This window comes from Bos indicus, chromosome 25 (assembly GCF_029378745.1).
Source record: "Bos indicus isolate NIAB-ARS_2022 breed Sahiwal x Tharparkar chromosome 25, NIAB-ARS_B.indTharparkar_mat_pri_1.0, whole genome shotgun sequence".
In the NCBI taxonomy this organism is placed as follows: domain Eukaryota; kingdom Metazoa; phylum Chordata; class Mammalia; order Artiodactyla; family Bovidae; genus Bos; species Bos indicus.
Window position 1 is genome coordinate 15,185,936 of NC_091784.1, and position 21,850 is coordinate 15,207,785.

A 21,850-nucleotide genomic window follows, 5' to 3' on the forward strand; every position below is an offset into this window, starting at 1 on the left:
ATGGCCCTCATGCCAAGAACGGTTTATACATTTTTAGAGGATAGTTTAATAATTTTTAAAAAAGACAAAAATGTGACAGAGACCATTTCTGGGCCTTTATAGAAAAAGTTGGTCAACCCCTGCTGGGCGAAGTCTTGTGTTTTAACTCAAACATTCAAGGAACGCTTATTATTCTTCACATTAACTATGTACCTGGTTTGTGTGTTTTGTTTTTAAGAATTTTTTATGTAGATAGTTTTTAAAGTCTTTATTGAACTTGTTGTAATATTGCTTCTGTCTTATGTTTTGTTTTTTTGGCTGTAAGGCATGTGGGATCTTGCTCGACCAGGGTTCAAACCCACACCCCATGCATTGAAGGCAAAGTCTCAGCCACCAGGGAAGTCCCTATCATGTGCTGTTTTGATTGATGTGCATGTTCTTTCTGAGCCCCGTCCTGCTCCCTGAGCCACGAGCTGCTCACCTCCTGCGTGGAAGAGCCCCTCCCTCAGACTCACTCTGAGGTTCCGCTCTCCTCCTGGCCAGCTGTGGAGTGTTGGACAATTCATCTCACCTCCCTAGACCTCAGTCTCCCCATTTAATGAATTAACAACCCTGACTTCATAAACGTTAGTCACTTAGTCATATCTGCCTCATTGCAACCCTATGGACTGGAACCCACCAGGTTCCTCTGTCTATGGGATTTTCCAGGCAAGAATACTGTTGCCAGTGGGTTGCCAGTTCCTGCTCCACTGACTTCATAGGATCATCATAAATGAGGCCACTCTGCCCCCTCTCCCTCCCCTACCCATCTCGTCCTGTCCTTTTTCTCTAGAAAGCAACAGAAAAGCCAACTCGGTTGTAGTGATTTATAACCTTTTATTAGTGAGGGTGTCCTTAAGTACAGTCAGTGCATATAAAACAGTGTGAATTTCCTGCTCTTAGCCTTTGAGCGGCGTCTCCTTTGTAACTCACGTGACTACAGAAGGCACTTGGTCTCAGTGAACTGTGTGCATCTGACGTGTGGGAACCGGAGGGAAGAGGAATTCTCAAACCGGCCCCCACCCCCACCCCAGGATGATGGAAGGGTCCACAGGGCAGGAAAGTTGGGGAGTGGGAGCAGGGGCACCCGTCTCCGTGGTGACTTTCTCCTCGTTTCATGTAAAGTTGCCAGTGATCAGTTACCGTGGATATATCTTTCTAAAAATTCAAAAAAATCTCTGCACAGGTCTTGGCAGAGAGGTTGGGTGTGTCTGTGTCTCCTGTTGGATTTTTCGCCTTTGGTACCTCGTTCCAAACTTAAGATGATGCCCTGAATGCAGGGCGGTGTTTATATTCATCGTGAGGGGTGTCTGTGATGTTTGGAGTTTGAAAATGGATTTAGACAGTGCTAAGCGGAGTCCACTGGGTTTGGTTCTGTGCCGTTTTTGAGCAAGTCATTCATTCACTGGCTTTGGTTCCGTTGAAGTCAGCATCGCGAGCGTCCATTTCCTCCTCAGACCCATCTGCGTTCTCAATAACTCTACGTCCTCCAGACCTTCTTGTGGGAACAAAAGAGGTCTCGTTCCCTCGCCTGTGGGTTTTTAAGAAGACACACGTTTGTTTAGTACAGAAACCTCCCACGAGATTGGAGGAGGTTTTCAGACTGAGCAGAGAACAAACAGAGACTTGGAACAAATGAGACGCAAATATATTCAGGTGGAAGTGAACAAATCCTGACCCGTCTGGAGGTATGGGTGCGTTTAATCAGCTGCAATGGGGGCAGAATAGGTTTTTCAAAGCAGGACCGTCTGCTTTAAAAAAATGTCTGGCTTGGTCAGTTGCTGACCCACTGGCTTCTGGTTGGCTGTGGACTTGTATTTAGAAAAGAAGGGGGAGAGGCAAGTAGGGTGATGGCCCCACGTGGGATTATTCCTACCCTCTGGGGCTGGGATGAGGGGGACCTGTTGTGTCCACACCTCCTCTTTTGCAGAAGGAAAAGTGGGGAGGGGGTTAGGTTTTGAATTGGAGGAACGTGAGTGTGACCACCAAGGGCAGCCTTGAGAGGGAAGGAGGTCCCTGTGTGGTCGCCAGAAGAATGCTGTCTGGTTAAAGGCACCAACACACCCTGCTTCCGTGGAGCAGAATTCTTGGACTGAGTTCCCCCAGGGCAGGGATCTCGTCTGTTTCGTGCTCACCATGGCAGGCACCGTGCAAGGCAAACAACAGGTGCTCAGTGGATATTTGTCAGAAAAACATTAGACCCGTTAATCCAAGGTGTCCCCCTAACTGGTGGGACGCCCCTTTCTGTCTTTCCCACTCCCATCGCCTCGTCTCTGTCCTGCTGGATGCCCTGTTCCCACCAGGGCCCGGCCTGGTCACTGGCAGGGAAGCTTTGTGTAAGAAGGCGGGGCAGGCAGGCAGGAGGAAAAGTCAGACCCGCCTGCTCTTAACCTCCACCATTTGGAAGGAATGTTCGCCTTCTTTTCAGCAACCACAACAAATAATGTTATATGTTGAGCTCTGGCCATCTGACCCCGTTTGACGGGTCTTAACTCATTTTAGGATGTCTAAGAAGAAAGCAGACTTTTGCAACAAAAAACGATCCACTTCACGACACAAAGGCGGGACAAAGGAAAGCCACGAGGGTGAGCCCAGCCCATCGATTCTTTAGTCACAGGGGGCGACTCAGACAGGCAAGACAGGAGGCAGAAGCAAGGCCCAGAGATTCCTGATCGCTGACAGGCTTCCCAGCACAAGCCATCTGGGGTCCAAGGGTGGGAGGACCTGGGCCGGTAAAGCCCACTGGGTGTGGCAGATGGTACTTCCAAGGGGGCAGCGATCAGGAATAAATACTTAAAGTGGTAGGCACCGCCAACTAAAGACTCAGGGCAGCCTTCCTCCCATCAGAGGAAGCTTCTAGGTCCCCAACTCCTTTGAAAGTAACTTTATATCACTCCCTCCCTAGAGGTGACCTTTAAAAATCTCTTCCTTCCCTAGCAGCGTGTTCTCTCGGCATGCAGGGCTCAGCAGTCGTCCACACAGCTTTCTCCTCTGTGTCTAACCTTCCAGGTTCAACACTGGATGGGATGGGCTGGGAAACAGTGCCTCGGTTTCCCTTTGCCTCTCAGAAGAGCCTGTACTTGCTAACTGCATGTGTGCTAAGCTGCTTTAGTCGTGTCCAACTCTTTTGTGACCCGGTGAACTGTAGCTCTCCAGGCTCCTCAGACCATGGGGATGTTCCAGGCAAGAATACTGGAGTGGGTTGTCACGCCCTCCTCCAGGGGATCTTCCTGACCCAGGGATGGAACACGAGTCTCTCATATCTCCTGCATTGGAATGTGGGTTCTTTACCACTCGCTTCCCCACCTGGGAAGCCCACGTTTGCTAAGTAGAGGAGTTGAACTGATCAATGTGCTCCTTTGGCTTAAGAAGTAAATCAATCACTCCTGGGTCCCTGGAAGCCCCCCTGTGTGGGCACCAGGCCTGAAGCTGGTCTGTTTTGGTTCAGGAGGCTTGCTTGAAGGAACAGGACTCATATGCTAGGCAAAAGTTGATAACTGGCTGTCTCTGCCAAAGGAAGTAAGGGACTCCTCTAAAAATTTGCTTTAAGTGTCTGATTCTGGAGAATTTGGGTTCTGTTCACGGACTCAGGAACATATCTCAGGCACTGCTGGCGTCCCAGGAATGAGCATGAGCGTGTAGGGCCTGCTACCCTACAAGGATTCAGGTTCCATCAACCTGATGGAGGGCCTACACTCCAGCCAAGCCTGGGACCCAGCTTATCCCACGATCCGGAAGAACTGCCAGGAGAGCCGCTCAAGAGCAGTGCCCCAGAGGCGTGACGCTCCTGCCTAAAGCTCCTGCCTAGACCCCCTCCACCTTTAAGTATTATGGGTACAGCGACAGCAAAGCTGAGATTTCTCCAGGAGAGCAGACAGACAGAAGGCAGGGCTGGCTGGGCCTCAAAGAGGATGACGGGGAAGCCGGGCCCCAGAGCCCAACTGCACATGTGAAGATGTTAGAATCCCAGAGAAGCCGAGGCCTCTGGCCCCTGTCTTTGATGGCTCCGTGCACCCCCCGAGTCGTGGGTGTCCATCCCTGGTCTGTGAACACGTGCCTGTGAGGCCTCTGGGAAAGACTCGGCCTGACCTGGCCTTCGTGCGCTCAAGATGTGGTTAGCGGCCGGCCTCACTGAAGCCCCACGCAGCCCTAGTGAGGGTGAGACATCGGGATGAGAGCTCGTTCTCTCGCACGCATGTGTGGAAACCCCAGCCCGGGGGGGCCTGTGGCTGGGGGCCACCATGACCCTGTGCCTGGCTCACTCCAACTTGTGAACCAGACCAGCCGATGACAGCCATTCTCCAGGAAGGTACCCGGACGGTGGTGCTGGTGCCTCTGCTCAGCAAGGTGCCTGAGCCGGACGAGGGGGCACAGCCCAGCCGTGGCCTCACTGTGTACGAGGGGCCTGCCGCCCAGGTAAGAACCCTCCAAGCCACGCAAAACAGCCTCTGAACTTGTCAGCACGCAGTGTGACAGGCCACATCAGTGCCACGTCAGACGCCCAAGCGGGAGGAAGGAAGGAGACTTTGTGAAGATGCATGTTTGGGTGCATGTTGGCTTTGACGAAAGACCGTTTTGGACCTAAGATCCCTAAGCCTTCGGACTTGGTAGACATCTCAGAAGTTTGGGAGGGCCCACGAAGGGGGACAGGGAGACGGGGGCGCGTGCTGGCAGAAAGGAAATGGAAACCAGGAGCCACACACGCACACACGAGCCGCGAAGCTGCAGGCATGATACCTGGTGAGTCATTGCGGAGTTTCCTGGGGGAGGGGGGCTCTGAAACAGAGAGAGAGAGTCCCCAGTGGTTACCATCCTCCTGTTCAAGTGCGAGTTTAATCATTAAAAGCGTTTGCTTCAATTCAGTAGTTACAGCCACTTTTAAGGACCCTTACAGCGGAACGCCTGCAGCCACCAAGCACTCAGGGAAGCGGCACACAAAGGGACAAGTGGTCTGTTTTTTTCCAATTAAAAAGCACTTTCTGTCCTTCAGAGCTTAAAGAACGCAGGCTCAATGGCTTCCTCCCCTTCTGCATTTCTCTTCAGGAAGGTAAAGGAATCTGAGTAAGCTAGGCCAGAAGATCCTTGTAAGACCAGAACCTGAACAGCTCCAGGCAAGGAGCCTGCAGCAGCCTGTTGCTCCATTACCATGACTGTCTCTACTGCCTCTCACGCCCCTAGCCAGGAGGTAGAGGCGGGCACCTGGGCAGCTCACGTGGAGATGCCTGGCAGTCTGGGGAGGGATGGGTGCATTGGTCAGGCTCTAATGAGGGCTCGTATTGCGATGTATCTGGCTGGTAAAATCTGTGAAACATGCATTGTAATTCCTTGCTCATGGAGAAGCTGGCTAGGCTTGCGAACCTCACTCATAGTTCCTGTGCTTGATCTTGGGTTTTTGCATGTTTGGAGGACTCAGAGAAGGCAGCAAAGGTGGGAGCTGTCTTCCACCCATATGTACGTGTATGCTTATGTTAACTGTAAAAAGTGGGTGGTCTAATACCGGCCTGTACGGCCCTGAGAAGGGTCAGTTATATGGGACAGAATCCAAAAGGGATAGTCAACTTGTGCTGCACGAATGACGGGTCCCAGGAATATCCTGGCAGTCTAGTTGGCACTCTGAGCTCTCTCTGCCAAGGACTGGGTTCAGTCCCTGGTCCAGGAACTAAGATCTCATAAGCCTCGAAGTGCACCCTAAAGATTTTAAAAATTAAAAAAAAAAAAAAAGACATCAGTCCCAAGAAAGGGACAGTGATAACAAAATGGCAAGAGAGCTGGGGTGGCTGAGTGCGCCCCACTGCTCAGCCACGCCCACGGAAGGGCAGCGTCCGGTCAGCAGCAGAGAGGGCTCTGGGGGCTCCAGCAGTGGGGACACGTCGCCCGCCCGCCACCTCGCACAGGCAGGGGGCTCCTTCCTGAACGCCTGCACTTGGAACCCGCTGCTCACTCCCCGCTTGTGAAAGCGGTTCAGGCTTCCCCTCATCTCCTAGAATGGTTCTCAGGGTCTGGAGCTGAGATGCCAGGTGATTTCAGAGGGTTCCCAGGCATGCCTTCGGGTTGCTTAATGGCACCTTGAGAAAGGGGTTCCCCTTCCCACTCTTTAAATACATCTGATTACGTCAGAGAGTCTGGTGCTAATGTTTTTTGTCATTGCCTTTTTAATGAGAAGTCGGCCTTTGGGTCACAGTCATCAGTTTGTGGCCACAATAGCTAGAACTCACTGTTGTCTTGTTTTCACTGTGTTTAACTTGATTGGGACCTGCTGATGCAAGGGACCCTGGTTTAACGATACAGGGGAGGTAGGTTTCATTTGTGAATAGACACTTGTATGGTTTACACAGTAAACTTCACAGAAAGTATCAAGTCGACAAAAGGACAGGTGGTGAGAGACTAAGGCAAATGGGAAAGGTGGTGTGAGAATGGCTGAGGTTGAAGAAACGTCATCTCTGACCCAACGACTGAAGGTTTACTTTGTGCCCAGACACTGGGGATGAATAAGCAGACACAGCCTCTGTGTTTATGGCCTTGCAGGCCAAGAGTGAGGACAGACTGTATGTGACATAAATACAAGAATAACAAGCTCCACGATGACAGGTGGGTAAGAGAGAGGAGAATGCCAGGGAGTGAGACAGGAGGTTCTGATCACATGGATGAGCAAACACCTGAAGGAAGGCAAGGAGGGGGCAGCTGTTGCAATGAGCTGCGGGAAGAGCATTCCAGGCAGAGACTGTAGCCAGTGCAAGGGCCCTGAGGCAGAAGATGGAGAGGTGGAGGGTAACTTAGGAGGCAGAGGACAGAGATCGTGCAGGGCCTGGTGGAACTAACTGTTGTCAAGATGTTACTTTGAGCGAGATGGGGGCCCATGGAGGGCTCCAAACAAAGGAGGGGCATGACCCCACACCATTTCTGTGTTGAGAACAGGCTATAAGAGGCCAGTATGGACGTGAGAGGCCCACAAGGAGGCTGAGAAAGTCGTCCAGATGGGAGGAGAGGGTAGGTTGGACGAGGTGGCAAGAAGTGGATGGATTCTGGATGCAGAGTATTTTTTAAGGGAAAGTTGACTGGATTTCTCAACAGCTTGGATGCATGGTGTAATGGAGAGAACAATAAGGCAGCTTCTGGCCTAGGTTAACAGCAGCTTTGAACCGGGGAGGACTGTGCGAGGAGCTGGTTGGGGATGAGAGGGTTCAGTCAGGGCTCAGGTCGCGGTGTGTTTGGGTGTGGGCTTCCTGTTAGGCACTGAATAGGAAGGTCAAGGAAGTCTGGAATCCCAGGAAGTCTGGGCAGGAGATAAACTAGGAAGTCACTAGCTGTGGATGGAATTCCAAAGCCACCAGGCTGGTTGAGATTCACCTGAGGAGTGAGTGGAGATGGAGATGGAGAGAGGACCAGGGTGGCAGTCTGGGCAGACCAGCAGCAACTGGCCTTTAAGGTGCGGCACCAGCAGAAGAGGTGAAGGGCGGCCAGAAAGTGGGAAGGACAGCGGTGAGGGCGGGGCCGGGAGGCCTGTGCGGAGGCACCACGTATGCTGCCGAATCGAATCGGGAGTTTCACGGTGACAGGCTGCAGGGAAGTGGGGTTGGGTTTGTTCAGCTGATGGAGCGACTCAGCGAGAGAGAATATATCACAGGGTAGAAGGGTAAGACTTTAGGGAGCAACATCCTTGGTTAAACAAGAGGGTGAGGGGTCTAGTGGTGGGGTTGACCTCAGTTGGTGCTGGACAGTTGAGCACAGAAATGGGGGGAAAAGTAGAGGAAATGAGTACAGATGTAGAGAGGTATGGAGAAGTGGGGGCTTGTTTATACTTCACGATGCTTTCCTTTTTTCAGTTAAAGAGGAAGCGAAGTCATCAGTGGAGACTGAGGATGGCAGAGGGAGTAAGTTCAGGGAGGGTGAAAAGCAGGTGCCTAAGTTGGTGAGGTGAGGGGGGGAGGGGAGGGGTGAGAGGGTGGGGGAGGGGAGGGGTGAGAGGGAGGGGTGAGAGGGTGGGGGAGGGGAGGGGTGAGAGGGAGAGGGAGGGGAGGGGTGAGAGGGAGAGAGAGGGAGGGGGAGATGGTGGGGGAGGGGAAGGGTGAGAGGATGGGGAGGGGTGAAAAGGTGGGGGAGGGGGAGGCTGGGGAAGGGGAGGGGTGAGGGTGGGGGAGGGGTGAGAGGATGGGGGAGGGGTGAAAGGATGGGGGAGGGGAGAGGTGAGGGGTGAGAGGGTAGGGGAGGAGTGAGAGGGTGGGGGAGAGAGGGGGAGAAGGTGGGGGAGGGGAAGGGTGAGAGGATGGAGGGGTGAAAAGGTGGGGGAGGGTGATGCTGGGGGAGGGGAGGGGTGAGAGGGGAGGGGTGAGAGGGCAGGGGAGGGGTGAGAGGATTGGGGAGGGGTGAAAGGATGGGGGAGGGGAGGGGAGAATTGAGGGGTGAGAGGGTGGGGGAGGGGCGGGTGGGGGAGGGGAGGGGTGAGGCTGGGGGAGGGGAGGGGTGAGAGGGTGGGGGGTGGGGGGAGGCTGAGAGGAGGGGGAGGGGTGGGGGGAGGGGGAGGGGAAAGTCCCGGCAGCACTAAGTGGGGTCAGCCTGGTGTCTCAGTGGCACGTTTCTCAATGAAGTGGCAGCGCTCCTGTTGGCTTTCTTGCACAGCTTTGAGCTGCAGAAGGTTGGCAGTTGGATTTCATTTGGGTTGTATTTTAACCAAATAAGCCCAGCACAGCAGGAAGAGGGACCAGAGTGTGGAGGATGTGGAAGAGGCTGATCATAACTGTGCAGTCAGTGGGCTGCTAGAGGATGAGCCGAGGGGTGCAAGACCCCAGTGGAGACAGAGGGGAGAGCTGAAGAAAGGTGGGGCGGGCTGATGATGTGATCCCTGATGGTCAGGTTAGAGCTGAGAGTTAGCAGGAGTGCAGGTGAGTGGCAGGGCCCTGGAGGAGAGAAGGTCATGGACTTGAGGCTGGATCACCCGCCTGCAGGGTGTGGATGGATGACACGGAAAGCGTGGAGCTAGGCCTTTCAGGGAACTGGGTGGACCAGGGCCTGGAGGGAGCCCTGGGAAGCATGAAGCACCTACCACCTTCAGGCCCAGAGGTTCAGGGGTGGGAGAGAAAACAACCCTGCCCACTTACGGCAGAGGGGCTTGACTGTGGGCAACAGCACCCCCCAGGGACAGCAGGGGATGTCCCACTGCATCTAGCTTGTGGAGGCCAGGAGTGCTGCTCAGCATCCTGCAGGGCAGAGGCCAGCCCGTGACAGTTGCTCAGTCACATCCAACTCTTTGCAACCCCCTGGACTGACGGTAGCCCACCAGGCTCCTCTGTCCATGGGATTCTCCAGGCAAGAATACTGGAGTGGGTCGCCCCGCCCTTCTCCAGGGGATCTTCCCAACCCAGGGATCGAACCTGGGTCTTCTGAATTGCAAGCAGATTCTCTACCATCTGAGCTACCAGGGAAGCCCATGATAAACAAAGAGTTGTTCAGCCCTGGATGGCAATCGGACGGAGAAACCCTGAGTTAGAAGAGTGGGGAAGAGAGTCCAGAAGAGAGGGAAAGAGAGAAGGGAGTCTGCCAATGTCCTGACACAGAGAAGAAGGGACTCAGGAGACAGTGAGACACCGCCTGGTTCTCCTGCTCCTCGCCAGGAGGACAGGAAGGGACTGGTTGTTGGAACAGAAGGAGAGCCGCTCAGAGGCAGGGCCCCCGTGACCTGAGCCCCTCCCACATCCAGCACAGGCTGGTGCTGCATACATGATGAGCTCAGCGGCTCTGGGGAGAGGGCCCTTGAGCCACTGTGGGTGTTTCAGGGCACCCCGCGCACCCCGTCTGCTACCCGAGGACCCTGGGGGCCGGCACCTCACCTGAGCTTGCTCTTGAGCGCCGTCACCTCGCGGCCCATGGCCTCGTTGCTCTCCGTGGCCTCGTCCAGCTCACGCTGCAGTTTCCTGCGGTTGGCATTGATGCGCTGGGACTCCTCCTCCGCCTCCTCCAGCTGCCTCTTGAGTTGCTTGACCCTCAGGTTTCCTTTCTCGGCCTGGCAAGGAGCAGCCCGAGAGTCAGGCGGGTGCGTGGCGGGGCCTGCGGGGCTGGGCGGGGGGCCGGGGCGCGGTTACCTGCTCCTTGTACTGCTCCGCCATCTTGCGCTCATCCTCCACCTGCAGCAGGGCCTCCTTCAGCTTCTTGTCCTTCTGCTTCAGTGCCTTGGCGGTCGCCTGTTTCTCTCTGCGCACACGGGGCAAGCAGGGAAGGTTCAGATCGGGAGGGCCTCCCTGCAGCCAGTGCGTGAACCCGACCAGCATCACCCACGTGGGCACTTTTTTTTAAATTATTTGGCTGCACTGGGTCTTAGCTGTGGCATGTGGGATCTAGTTCTCTGACCTGGGAACGAACCCTTGTCCCCCCTGCATTGGGAGCACAGAGTCTTAGACATGAAGGGCCACCAGGGAAGTCCCCACATGGGCACTTTTCCTGAGCCCGAATCAGAGCTCATTCTGAGAAATCGTCCATGAAAAGGCATGACGTGCTGACCCTGGCTACAGCATGAGAGAACCTTGGAAACATTCTCAGTGAAAGAAAGCCAGTCTTAACAAGAGGCCCTGTGTTATATGCTCCCACTTTGCGAAACGTCCAGAATAGACAATAGAGACAGAAAGTAGATGAGCGGTTGCCTGGAGCCGGGGATGCGAAATAGAGGGTGATGGCTAAGGACACAGGGCTTCTTACTGGTTCTCTTAATGTGCCACAGTTGACTGTAGTGAATGTGTGCCTGTGAACTGTACACTGAGAGCCACTGCACTGCCCTGGTGGCTCAGATGGTGAGGAATCTGCCTGCACTGCGGGAGACCCGGACTCAATCCCTGGGCTGGGAAGATCCCCTGGAGAAGGGCATGGCTACCCACTCCAGTATTCTTGTCTAGAGAATTCCATGGGCAGAGGAACCTGGCGGGCTACAGTCCATGGGATCGCAAAGAGCTGGACGTGACTGAGCGACTAAGCACACACACACACACTGAGCCGTATGCTTTAAACTGGTGAACTGTTGTGGCACATGACTTTTCTATGAAGTCACCACAGAAAAGGGCAAAAACAGTGTAAGGATCTAGACCCTGTCTGATGGTCAGCTCAGGGACCGTGTGTCAGTGAGCAGCCTGTCCATGACTGTGGGTGCTGAAGGGGCTGAGGACCCGGATGTTTGCTGTACCCGTTAACATGACAGCCTGCAGACACGGGTTAGGCAAAGTCCCGGGAGCTCCCGGGAAGCCCGGCTGACATCACTGAGGAGTCCGGCTGCTTAGAGCAGCTGGCGTCTCAGAGGCTCACTCCCGGCACAGCGCCTGCCCGTGTTCTCAGTTCACCCAGAACAGCTGCCACGCGGGCACCTCTGAGCCAATTCTCGGCCAGAGCTGATGCCCAGGGAGACTGGCTGACCCCTCCATGCCCCCACCGCTCGCTGGCAAGCAGGCGGTCTTTGGGGTGCTGCTCGATGGCCCCCTTGGCCCCCATACCTGGCCTCCTGCTCCACCTGCTCCTCCAGCTGTGCGATCTTGGCCTCCAGGGCCGCAATGGTGGACTTGAACTTGGACTTGACTGCCCCCTCCATCTCCTGCAGCTTGCTCCGCAGCTCCTTATTCTGCCGCTCAAGCTGCTGCCGCGCGTTCTCATTCTTCTGGGCTGCACTGCGCTCCGTGGCCAGCTCGTTGCTGAGCTGCTCCGCCTGGGGAGGAGGGTGGAGGTCACCAGGTGGAGGGTGCCCGGAAGCCCCCCTCCCTCCCCTCTGGCACGCAGCCCCTCCCTGGCCGTCCTTCAAGGCTCAGCCAAGGGGCAGCCCTTCCAGGCCACATCTCAGTGCCACGCCGGCTCCGCGAGGGGGCCCCGGTGCCCATCGTGGAGGGTGCTCACTGTCAGGAGGTGGGGGCTAAGGAAAAGGCAGGAAGGAGACCGCCAAGCCCTTCTGGGCGAGCCTCGTCTGCTGGAGAGAGCCACCATGGGAGGCCCTGCAGGCCGGGTGCTGGGGTGACCGGAGAGGAGGGAGTGGGTGCTCCGGAGCGGGATGTGCCGGGTCCCTACTCTCCTGCCTCGTCCCACCCCCGCCTGGGCCTGGCACACCGGAGCCTGTCGCAGGGCGGGTCCAGGCTGCCCCGGCCCCCACCTGCTGCGTGGCCTTCCGGACACGCTCACTCATGGCTTCCGTGTTGCCTTGCTCTTCCTCCAGCTCCTCCTCGAGCTGTGCGATCCGGGCCTCTAGGCGGCGCTTCTCGTCCTGCAGCGCGTTCCTAAGGGAAAGGCAGCCGCCCTGGGACCTCCAGCCTCCCCTGGCTTAGGCAGCTTGCTCCCCTGGAGGAGCAGTGCCTCGGGGTCGTCCTCTTTTACAATCGAGACTCAGAGAGGCTTAGAGGCTTGTGCAAACTCACACAGCTGGGAAGCAGGGAGCCAGGCCTGAGATGAGGACCGGCTCGCTCCTCCCTGACATCCCCAGATGCCCCGTCCCCACCAGACTACAACCCCATAGGGTGTGAAAAACACATGTCCCCTGTCACAAACTCAGCTGAACGTGCTGTCACGTTCAGCCTTAACATATGGTCCAGGAGGCGTCCTCTGACTGACTGCCTCTCTCATCATGTGAGTCTAGGGACCCCTTTTTCCCTAGGCGGCTCCTACCTTCCCGACACGCTGCTGGCCAGCTCCTCGGCCAGCTCGTCCTTCTCCAGGTCTGCCTGCTTGCGAGCCCTCTCGGCTGCCGCTAGATCCTGGACGTTGCAACGCAGGGAGGAAGGAAACCGGTTGCCTGTCAGGAGGGCCTGAGCCCCACCCAAGCATCTACCCCGCTCCCAGCAGCAGGCCCCCGGCTGCCTCCACAGCCATTCTTGAAAATGGCGTGGCCTCCTCCGAGCTTGAGGGGAGGCCTGCAGATCCGTCAGCGAGAAAACCCCATGTCTTTCCACGCCCGTGCTATGGAGCCCTCACTTGTGGGATGCTGAATGCGGGCGCCCGAGCCCGGGGTGCCCAGGGCCCCCCCATCAGGGCCCCCACAGTGCGGATAAGGCTTTACCTCCTGTAGCTGCATGAGGTCAGCCTCCAAGCTCTTGGCCTTCTTCTCATTCTCTTTGGCCGTGGCAAAGATCTCGTCCCGGGAGGCACGGGCATCTTCCAGCTCTCTCTGGAAGTCCTTCATCTGAGCCTGCATGAGGACAGGCAGGACCAGCTAAGAAGTCCTTACTCACCGGGTCCTGCGGCCCAGATTACCTTCCTGTGCCAGCCCGAGTGTGTGTGTTAGTTGCTCAGTTGTGTCTGACTCCTCGCAACCCTGTGGACTGTAGCCTGCCAGCTCCTCTGTCCAGGGCATTCTCCAGGCAAGAATGCTGGAGTGGGTTGCCATTTCCTCCTCCAGAGGATTTTCCCAACCTAGGGATTGAACCTGGGTCTCCTGCATTGCAGGCAGATTCTTGACCGTCGGAGCCACCAGGGAAGCCTAGGCTTTCCCACCATTTAACCACAAAGCCTTTGGACGGGCTCCACAGACCTAAGAAACGGTGCTGAGGTCTGAGTGTTAGCCTCTCAGTGGTGTCTGACTCTTCACAGCAACCCCATGGACTGTATAGCTCTCCAGGCCCCTCTGTCCATGGAATTCTCCAGGCAAGAATACTGACATGGGTTGCTATTCCCTTCTCCAAGGAATCTTCCTAACCCAGGGATAGAACCTGCATTACAGGCAGATTCTTTACCATCTGGGCCACCAGGGAAGCCCGGAGCCAAACACCTGAGGATAGTGTTTGGCCGTTGCTGAGCTGCTCGCCTGGGGAGGAGGGTGGAGGTCACCAGGTGGAGGGTGACCTCACCACCTCCGCCCCCAGAGCAGGAAACAGCCCCCAAAGCAAAAGCATGATGGAAGAGCACCAGGTGGCCAGGCACCAGTGACAGAAGGCTGCGTCCTCCCACAGCCGTGGACCCGCCTCCCTGGTCCCTGGGGCGTCACCCACCTGCAGTTTTCTCAGCTGCTTGATGGCTTCCTCCCTCCCCTTGATGGCCGAGTCGGCCTGCAGTTCCAGGTCCTTCAGATCCCCTTCCAGCTTCTTCTTGGCTGCCACCGCCAGGGCGCGTTGCTTCCTCTCGTCTTCCAGTTCCGTCTCGTATTCGTGGAGCTGGGTGAGGCCAGAAACACGTGCTGCAGGGCAGGGCCGCCCCTCGGATCCCTTCCCCCAGGGCCCAGGTCTGCACCACCACTGAAGGTGGGCTTCCCATTCCCGGGTCGCAGGTGAGAAATCAAAGTTTCCACGAAGCCAGGAAGTGGTGGCAGAAGGAAGGAATGCCGGCTGGCCCCCCTCCCCTCCCCTCTCTCCCCTCTCTCCCCTCCATGGATTACCTGCCTCTGGAGTTGCCTCCGCTTTTCTTCATTCTGCTCGTCCCGTGCCTGGAGGTCCCGCTCAAACTGTACTTTAAGGGCCTGCATGTTGACCTCCAGCCTCAGCTTGGCGTCTTCTGTTGCTTGAAGCTCATCCTCGAGCTCTTCCAGCTGGGTCTTCATCTCCTCCATCTGGGTCTCCAGGGCCCGCTTGGACTTCTCCAGCTCATGGACCTTTGACGTGAGGGGTGAAGTCGTGAAGATGGTTGGGCAGCCCCCGGTGACGGGCAGCTCATCATGGTCCAGGAGGTGGCTTTTGATACCCCCGGGATGCATGACCAGGAGTCCAGACCACAGCCTTCCTCTCGGAACCCTTGACTCAGACCTTACCCCAAAGGCTGTTCCCAATAGCCCAAGGCTGGCCCCCTCTTTGCATCAGCCCGAGGGACTCCCTTCAGTTCCTGATTATTGCTTACCAGGAATGAGGCGTGGGGCCCCCTCCTTTACCTGTGGACTGATAACTAGCAGAGAGGGTCGGGGGTGGGGGGACATGGACAAGCAAAGACGATGAAGAGCCACTTACATTCTTGCCCACATCATCTTTGGAGCTAACCAGATCCTCCATCTCGGCTTTGAGCATCTTGTTGGTCCTCTCGAGCTCTTCTTTGGCTTCCAAGGCTTCCTCGAGGGCCCGCGCCAGCGACAAGGCTTTGGTTTCCTTTTCCCTGGCTTCTGCCTCGGCTCTGTCCCTTTCATCCGCATATTTGGAAGAGATGTTTTTCTCCTCGGCCAACAACTGCAACACAGCAAAAGACCCAGAGGTGAGCTCTAGGCATGCCCGAGGGTCAGCTGCATTTAACTGCAAATATGGGGAAGAAGTCTTGTGTGCAGCTGAACTCATCCTGGTACGGCTGGGAGGAGGTCACATATCTATGCAAATAGTTTATAACAGTCCTGCTTGCCGACTTCTAGGTCGGCTTTGCAGAGCCAGCATTCGCCGTATCTTTGTGCTCAGAAATCACTAATGCTGCCCGTGTTGGTTAGAACATACTGTGACCAAGGTCAGGGTGACACTTAATCCTGCCAGAGGCCAGTTTTTCTTTTGTTTCATGGCCACTGTCACTCCCTTACAGAAGTACCCTATGAGCCACCCTATGAGTAGAGAAATGGTGAATATGTGGATGGATTTGCACACACCCTCTGCCTGGGGAAGCAGCTCCAAGAATACCCCCTTCTGACGTTAATCTCATCTTTAGAAATAGAGGGGCTTCTCTGGTGGCTCAGTGGAAAAGAATCCTTCTGCCAATGCAGGAGACTTGGGTTGGATCCCTGGGACAGGGAGATGCCCTGGAGAAGGAACTGGCAACCCACTCCAGTATCCTTGCTTGGGAAATCCCATGGACAGAAAAGCCTGGTGGGCTACTGTGCAAGGGGTCGCAGAGAGTTGGACCTGACTGAGCAACTAAACAACAACAACAAAAAGAAAGAGCAGTGTTCACTGTAGCATCCAAAACCCAGACTGCCAGAGTCCAGCAAAGATGGGCAGGTAACAGGGACTCCCAACAGCAGTCAACACAAAAACTCTCCACTGTTTGTGACGGGAAAATAATAGAGCAGTCTCAGACCCTGGACCAGATAATGAACCAGCAGATAAGAAGCACTAAGAACAAGCTGTCAGCACAGAGAAGGGATGGCTGGTAGAAAAGAGAAGAATCCCAAAATTCCATCCCCAAATTGATTTTTGGAATAAATCCTGAGTCACATGTAAACCAAATCATATTTACTGATTCTGAGTAACACATATTAAAAGCTGGTATTTAGGAGTTTGGGTCATACAGGTGTATGCATTTATCAGAACTCAGTGAGTCTATACTTAAGATTTATGTATTTCATTGTAATTTTACTTCAAGGGAAGAAAAAATATTTTGAAAAATGAACCCTAGTTTATATGCAGTGTGGCAGTATCTAGAGGGTGATTTACAGTTGTCTGTAATTTGCTTTTAAATGCGTCTAAAAGATAAGATACAAATGAGAGATGTAATACACTCATAAAAAAGCATGTGATAAAGTCAGTGAAGTGTTAGTCATTCAGTCATGTCCAACCCTTTGCGACCCCATAGACTGTAGCCTGCCAGGCTCCTCTGTCCATGGAATTCTCCAGGCAAGAATATTGGAGTGGGTTGCCATTCCCTTCTCCAGAGAATCTTCCTGACCCAGGCAGGGATCAAACCAGGGTCCCTGCATTCCAGGTAGACCCTTTACCATCTGAGCCACCAGGGAAGCCCCAAGTCAGGGTAAGGCCTTAATGACTGAATCAAGGTGGTGAGTGCCCAGGTGTTCACAGTACAAGGCTTTCTGCTTTGCTGTGTGCTCAAGATTCTTTGTGATGAGATATTAAGGAACAGTGGTATTTCAAGGGTAGATACTTTAATTGGAATCCTCAGTAGGTGCCCAACAAATACTCGCTGAGTGAGTAAAATCAGTAAACCTCATTCCTTATCAGGGCTAGAACCCAAGGCACGACTGGGTTTCTAGATGGCCCTTGTGGTGGTGGTGGAACCTGGGAAGTCATGGCCACTGAGGCTTCGCCACTGTCCTCACTGACCCCTAGAGGAGCCTCACCCAAGCCGGCCAGCCTTCCATCGTGACCAGCAAAGCCAGGATGGGATGCTGCCATACACGCAGCAGCCACGCCAGATGTTCCCCAGACCCGGACCCCCGCCCCCCAGCCAGGGTCCGTGAGCAGAGGGGAGGGCCCTCCAGCCCCTACCTGATCAAACTTCTTCTGCTTCTTTTCCAGGTTGGACACCAGTTGTCGCTGGTTGTCCAAATCGACGACCAGGTCGTCCAGCTCCTGCTGAAGCCTGTTCTTGGTCTTTTCCAGTTTGTCATAAGCAGCTGCCTTCTCCTCGTACTGCTGGGTCAGGCTTTCGATTTCCTTCTGGAACTTCTTCTTACCCTCTTCCAGCAATTCCACGGTGCTGGCAAAGTCCTGCAGCTTCTTCTTCGAGTCGGAGAGCTGAAAAGGCAGTGTCCAGGGTGGGATGAGAGGAGGCGGGGATAAGGGAGTCCCAGCCCTGTGCCCCTGAGAAGCCACGACCATCATTGAATAAAATCAACAGCAGGGGGAGCTGGTGAGCCAAGCAAAATGGCACCATGGAAGAAACTCAACAGCAGGGGGAGCCAGTGAGTCAAGCAAAATGGTGCCACCGTTCTATCACAATCACATCCGAGCCACTGATCTACCCTCCAGGGCAAAGACACGCAGTGGGCACCTGGATGTTCAGGGTTGAGATGTGGCGCTCCAGGTTCTGCTTGGCCTCCATCTCCTCGTCCAACTGTTCCTGCAGGCTGTTCCTCTCGTCTTCCAGCTGGCGCAGCTTGGTGGACACGTTGAGTTTCTGCCGGGTTTCTTCTTGAAGCAGCTCCTACAGAAAGGACACGCAGAAGTCCAGGAGCCCACCCCCAGGAAGGCCGTACCCCAGGTGCCTCCAGATGACGTGGCCCAATACCCACCTGGGTGTCCTGGAGCTGGGACCCAAGGGACGCCACGTCCTTGGCCAGTTTGATGGCCTTGCCCTCTGCCTCGTTGAGCATCCCTGTGACACTCTCCACTTCATTCTGTGGGCACCCAGAGACTGGTTAGTTGGATCATCCAGGACAGGACTGTCCTTAAGTAAGAGGGGCTCTCTGTGCTCAGTGATTGGCCTTGGGGTGTCGACTGATTGAGAGGTTCCCATGAGCTAAGGGGCCTGGTCATGGTCACTCCATGGCCCCCTAGGAGAGGGAAGGACATCCCTACAAGTTGCAATCTCTGGTAGCCTCTGGTTCCGAGACCCTGTGAGAGCCCTGTTATACTGTGGTTAGACTGTACTAATTGGGCCCTGAGCCCTCCACATGGATCCTGGAGCCTTGCCAAGGTTGGCAAGCATGAAGAGCAGGTTTGCAGGTCCAGATACTGAGTGGTGGTCTGGACTCACCCAATCCCTAAAGTGGGGGAAGAGGCTGCAAAGGGCACCTCCACATCCAAAGGTCCTGTCCCTACCACCCCTCTTCCTCACCCCTGCTCTTTGCCCTTTCACTGACCCTTACAGCAAAACCATAGACGCGGGCACTACAGGTAGAAAGCTCTCTCTACCTTTCCTCTGCCTTTTACTCCAAGCCCTGGTATCTCTGAACAAGTCCTTTTGGAGACACCAGCCCTCCATCCGTCCTCCTCCCATTTACAGTGAGGATATAAATGATCTTCACTCCTCCAGGATGTTGTTTGTGTTAGGACAGCAAAACCCCTGTGCTCAGCTGTGTGTGGAAAAACTCATACTTCATGCTGTCCTGTACTCTTGTCCCAGGCTCTAAGCGCATTAAATATTTATCAAAAGGTAGGCCATATTCCATGAATGGAAAGTCAGCCCAAATGTCTGTTCAAAGCTAATCAAGACCAAAGACCAACAGACCATGTCACTCTTCAGCTTAAAACCCATCAGTGGTTTCCCGTCACTCCTGTCTTCTGGCCCCAACCTGCTCCAGTCCCACTTTATGCCACATACCTTCCCTGTCCTGTAAACTCCACTTGGCCCCAGTCCCCACCATCCCCTATCGTCCATCAGATTTATCATTCTGGCTCTACTGGCCTTACATGATCTCTTCTGACTTCTCACTTAGTCCTGAGCCTTTGCACATGCTATTCCCTGTCTATAAGTAGACAGACTTCTTATCTGTCAGGCTATACATCCTTCTTAGGGAAGCCTTCCCTGACTCCTCCTCCCACAGGCTCAGGCCCTTGTATTATTTATATTCATTGCAGTATGTGTCTCTGCTTCCCAGCATCATCTCATATTCATCTGCATGCTTATTAACGTCTTTCCCCGCACGGGGCTGGAGTTCTCCAGGGGCAGGGACAGTGTTTGTCTTCTTCCTTGCTGTTGTATCTCAGGATTAAACACAGCACCTGGCATACAGCAGGCACTCAATAAATACTCATTTTGAATGAGCAGGTAGGAGTTTTTAGAGGTTAAATTGAATAAGGCAACCATCTCATCTCCCTGAGGAATGTAACTCAGGGAAATGAACAGAGGCTTCGTGAGCTGGAAGAACCTCATCCTTCAGAGACGGTCCCAACGAAGCCACCTCACCTGCAGCTTGTGGACCTTGTCGTTGAGCTCGGCCCGGACCTTCTCCCCGTCGCTGTACTTGGACTGCAGCTCCTGCAGCTGCACCTCCAGCTTCTTCTTCTTGTGTTCCACCTCCTGCTTGGCCTGGCTCAGGACTCGCAGCTCTCCGGCCAGCTCCGCGTTCTCTTTCTCCAGCGCCTGCTTGTTCTTGTCCAGGTTGGCCTTGGCCTAGCCAGAGAAGCAGAGGGGAAGGGAGGCATTAGGGCCATGGCTGGGAGAGTGTTTTAAGATAAGGACCTGCGCTAGCGGTCCATTTCTTTGCTTCCCCCTCCCTCGGTAGGTCCGGGGACCTGTGCTCCCCACCTCAGGGGAGGGACTCGGGGCAGTGAGGAGCACACAATCCCCAGTAAGACTTTTTAGATTGTTTTCCTGAAGCTCAGAGGTTGCTAACTAGCATCCCCCAGGCTGCATCAACCCTGCCATCACATCCTATTTGATCCATGTTATACCTTTTAACATTTTAATAAAGAAATATTACACAGGGACGTCCCTGGTGGTCCAGTGGCTAGGACTCAGCGCTCCCGATGCAGGGGGCCTGGGTCTGATCCCTGGTTGGGGAACTAGATCTCACATGCCACAACTAAGACCTGGCACAGTCAGGTAAATAAAAAGAAATATCGCATAAAAATCTGGGTTCCCAGCTTCTCATTTGAAAAATCGAATGTTCTATTTCATGATTGGGTGGTGGTTAAATAATTTGTCAAAATTCACTGAAACATAGACACTTAAAGTTGGTGAATTTTGCTGCATACATCTCTATTTAAAGTCTGACTTCCAAAAAAAAAAGTAAAGATCTGGAAACAGAGGTCTTGCCTTCCTCTGCGAGAGCAATCATCTGGATCTGAGTAGCAGCTGGCCCTATAAACAGGGCAGTCACACTCCACTCAGCCCCAGGCCCCACCACTCCCTCTCATCCATTGATTTATCATTGGATGTACACTGCCATTTCTGTGAAAGTTTAGAGAAAGCTATTTTATCTAAACAGCTCTTGTAGGCATATGAGTTTCTCTAAGAAAAAAAGTGTTTGGGGGAAAAACCAGAAGAAAGCGTGTGGGTCCCGAGAGTGGAGAACGCAACAGTGGGCTCACCCTCAGCTCCTGGGCCCGTCTGTGCAGTGTCCAGGGACCCTCAGAAGCCAGTCCTCTGGTGACGAAGTCCATTTAATGCTGCCAGGACCCCAGACAGGGACAAAGTGCTTCTTAAGGCAACAGTGCAGGTTGATATCAAGGACCCTGGGGGACCTCACGGGACCTGGGCTCCCCTAAAACCTTTTTCCCAGAATGGTGGTGACTATACACGTGTAAGGGGAGTCGAGGTAGGAACAATGCTATGAGTTTTCACCAACAATCTGAAGCGTTGCTAGAGGTAAAACAGTCTCCCTTTTCAGTGCTCCTGAGATGGTGGGCAGGCGTTGTGAGCCCCTCCTGCTCAGGTCAGGCATGGATCACCAACAATCTGAAACGTTGCTAGAGGTAAAACAGTCTCCCTTTTCAGTGCTCCTGAGATGGCGGGCAGGCGTTGTGAGCCCCTCCTGCTCAGGTCAGGCATGGATCACCAACAATCTGAAACGTTGCTAGAGGTAAAACAGTCTCCCTTTTCAGTGCTCCTGAGATGGTGGGCAGGCGTTGTGAGCCCCTCCTGCTCAGGTCAGGCATGGATCACCAACAATCTGAAACGTTGCTAGAGGTAAAACAGTCTCCCTTTTCAGTGCTCCTGAGATGGTGGGCAGGCGTTGTGAGCCCCTCCTGCTCAGGTCAGGCATGGATGGCCAGAACAGCTGAGTCTCTGCAAAGAGGCCTCCAGCGCCTGCTCATCTCGGATGACCACCTGGCTCAGCGCTGGTCAGTTGGCTTTCCAAACTTAGAGTAAAAGTGACACATGGACCTTACCACTGTCTGGAGGACTTATTACTCCATCGGTGGGAAAAGCCCATTTGGATTCAACTTCGATCACAATAAAACTTTCTGGGGGACTTCCTGGTGGCCCGGTGGTTAAGAGTCCACCTGCCAACGCAGGGGTCACTGGTTCCATCCCTGGTCTGGGAAGACTCCGTGTACGGCCCAGGGCAAACAAGTCCACGAGCCACAACCACTGAAGCTCGCACGCCCTAGAGCCTCTGCTCACAACAAGAGAAGCCATCACACTGCGAAGCCCGTGCACCGCAACTAGAGAGGAGCCCCCACGTGCCACAACTGGGGAAAGCCTGAGTGCGGCTGCAAACACCCAGCGCAGCCAAAAGTAAATCATTAATTAACTAAAAAATAATTTCTGGGAACTTCCCCGGTGATCCAGTGGTTAGGACTCCATGCTTGCAATGCAAGGAGCTCAGACTTGATCCCTGGTCAGGGAACTAAGATCC

At 54.4% G+C, this 21,850-nt stretch overlaps 1 protein-coding gene across 3 annotated transcripts in view; it reads right to left on the reverse strand.

Annotated features, from left to right (window-relative positions):
• Positions 1-835: 835 nt before the first annotated feature.
• MYH11 (myosin heavy chain 11) overlaps positions 836-21,850 on the reverse strand; it is a 127,623-nt gene continuing 106,608 nt past the window's right edge. For 2 of the 3 annotated variants that reach the window (XM_070779711.1, XM_070779710.1), the window contains 14 exons: positions 19,453-19,659; positions 17,837-17,941; positions 17,596-17,748; positions 17,091-17,339; positions 14,904-15,116; positions 14,342-14,554; positions 13,959-14,120; positions 13,031-13,159; positions 12,640-12,728; positions 12,131-12,254; positions 11,487-11,695; positions 10,095-10,203; positions 9,843-10,015; positions 836-1,549 (listed from right to left, as the gene is read on the reverse strand). In XM_070779711.1, coding sequence (XP_070635812.1) covers positions 1,417-1,549; positions 9,843-10,015; positions 10,095-10,203; positions 11,487-11,695; positions 12,131-12,254; positions 12,640-12,728; positions 13,031-13,159; positions 13,959-14,120; positions 14,342-14,554; positions 14,904-15,116; positions 17,091-17,339; positions 17,596-17,748; positions 17,837-17,941; positions 19,453-19,659 — 2,268 coding nt within the window. In that variant the 3' untranslated portion in view covers positions 836-1,416. Of the gene's footprint in view, positions 1,550-4,755; positions 4,795-9,842; positions 10,016-10,094; positions 10,204-11,486; positions 11,696-12,130; positions 12,255-12,639; positions 12,729-13,030; positions 13,160-13,958; positions 14,121-14,341; positions 14,555-14,903; positions 15,117-17,090; positions 17,340-17,595; positions 17,749-17,836; positions 17,942-19,452; positions 19,660-21,850 lie in introns of all 3 variants that reach the window. The other variant, XM_070779712.1, reaches the window with a different exon arrangement.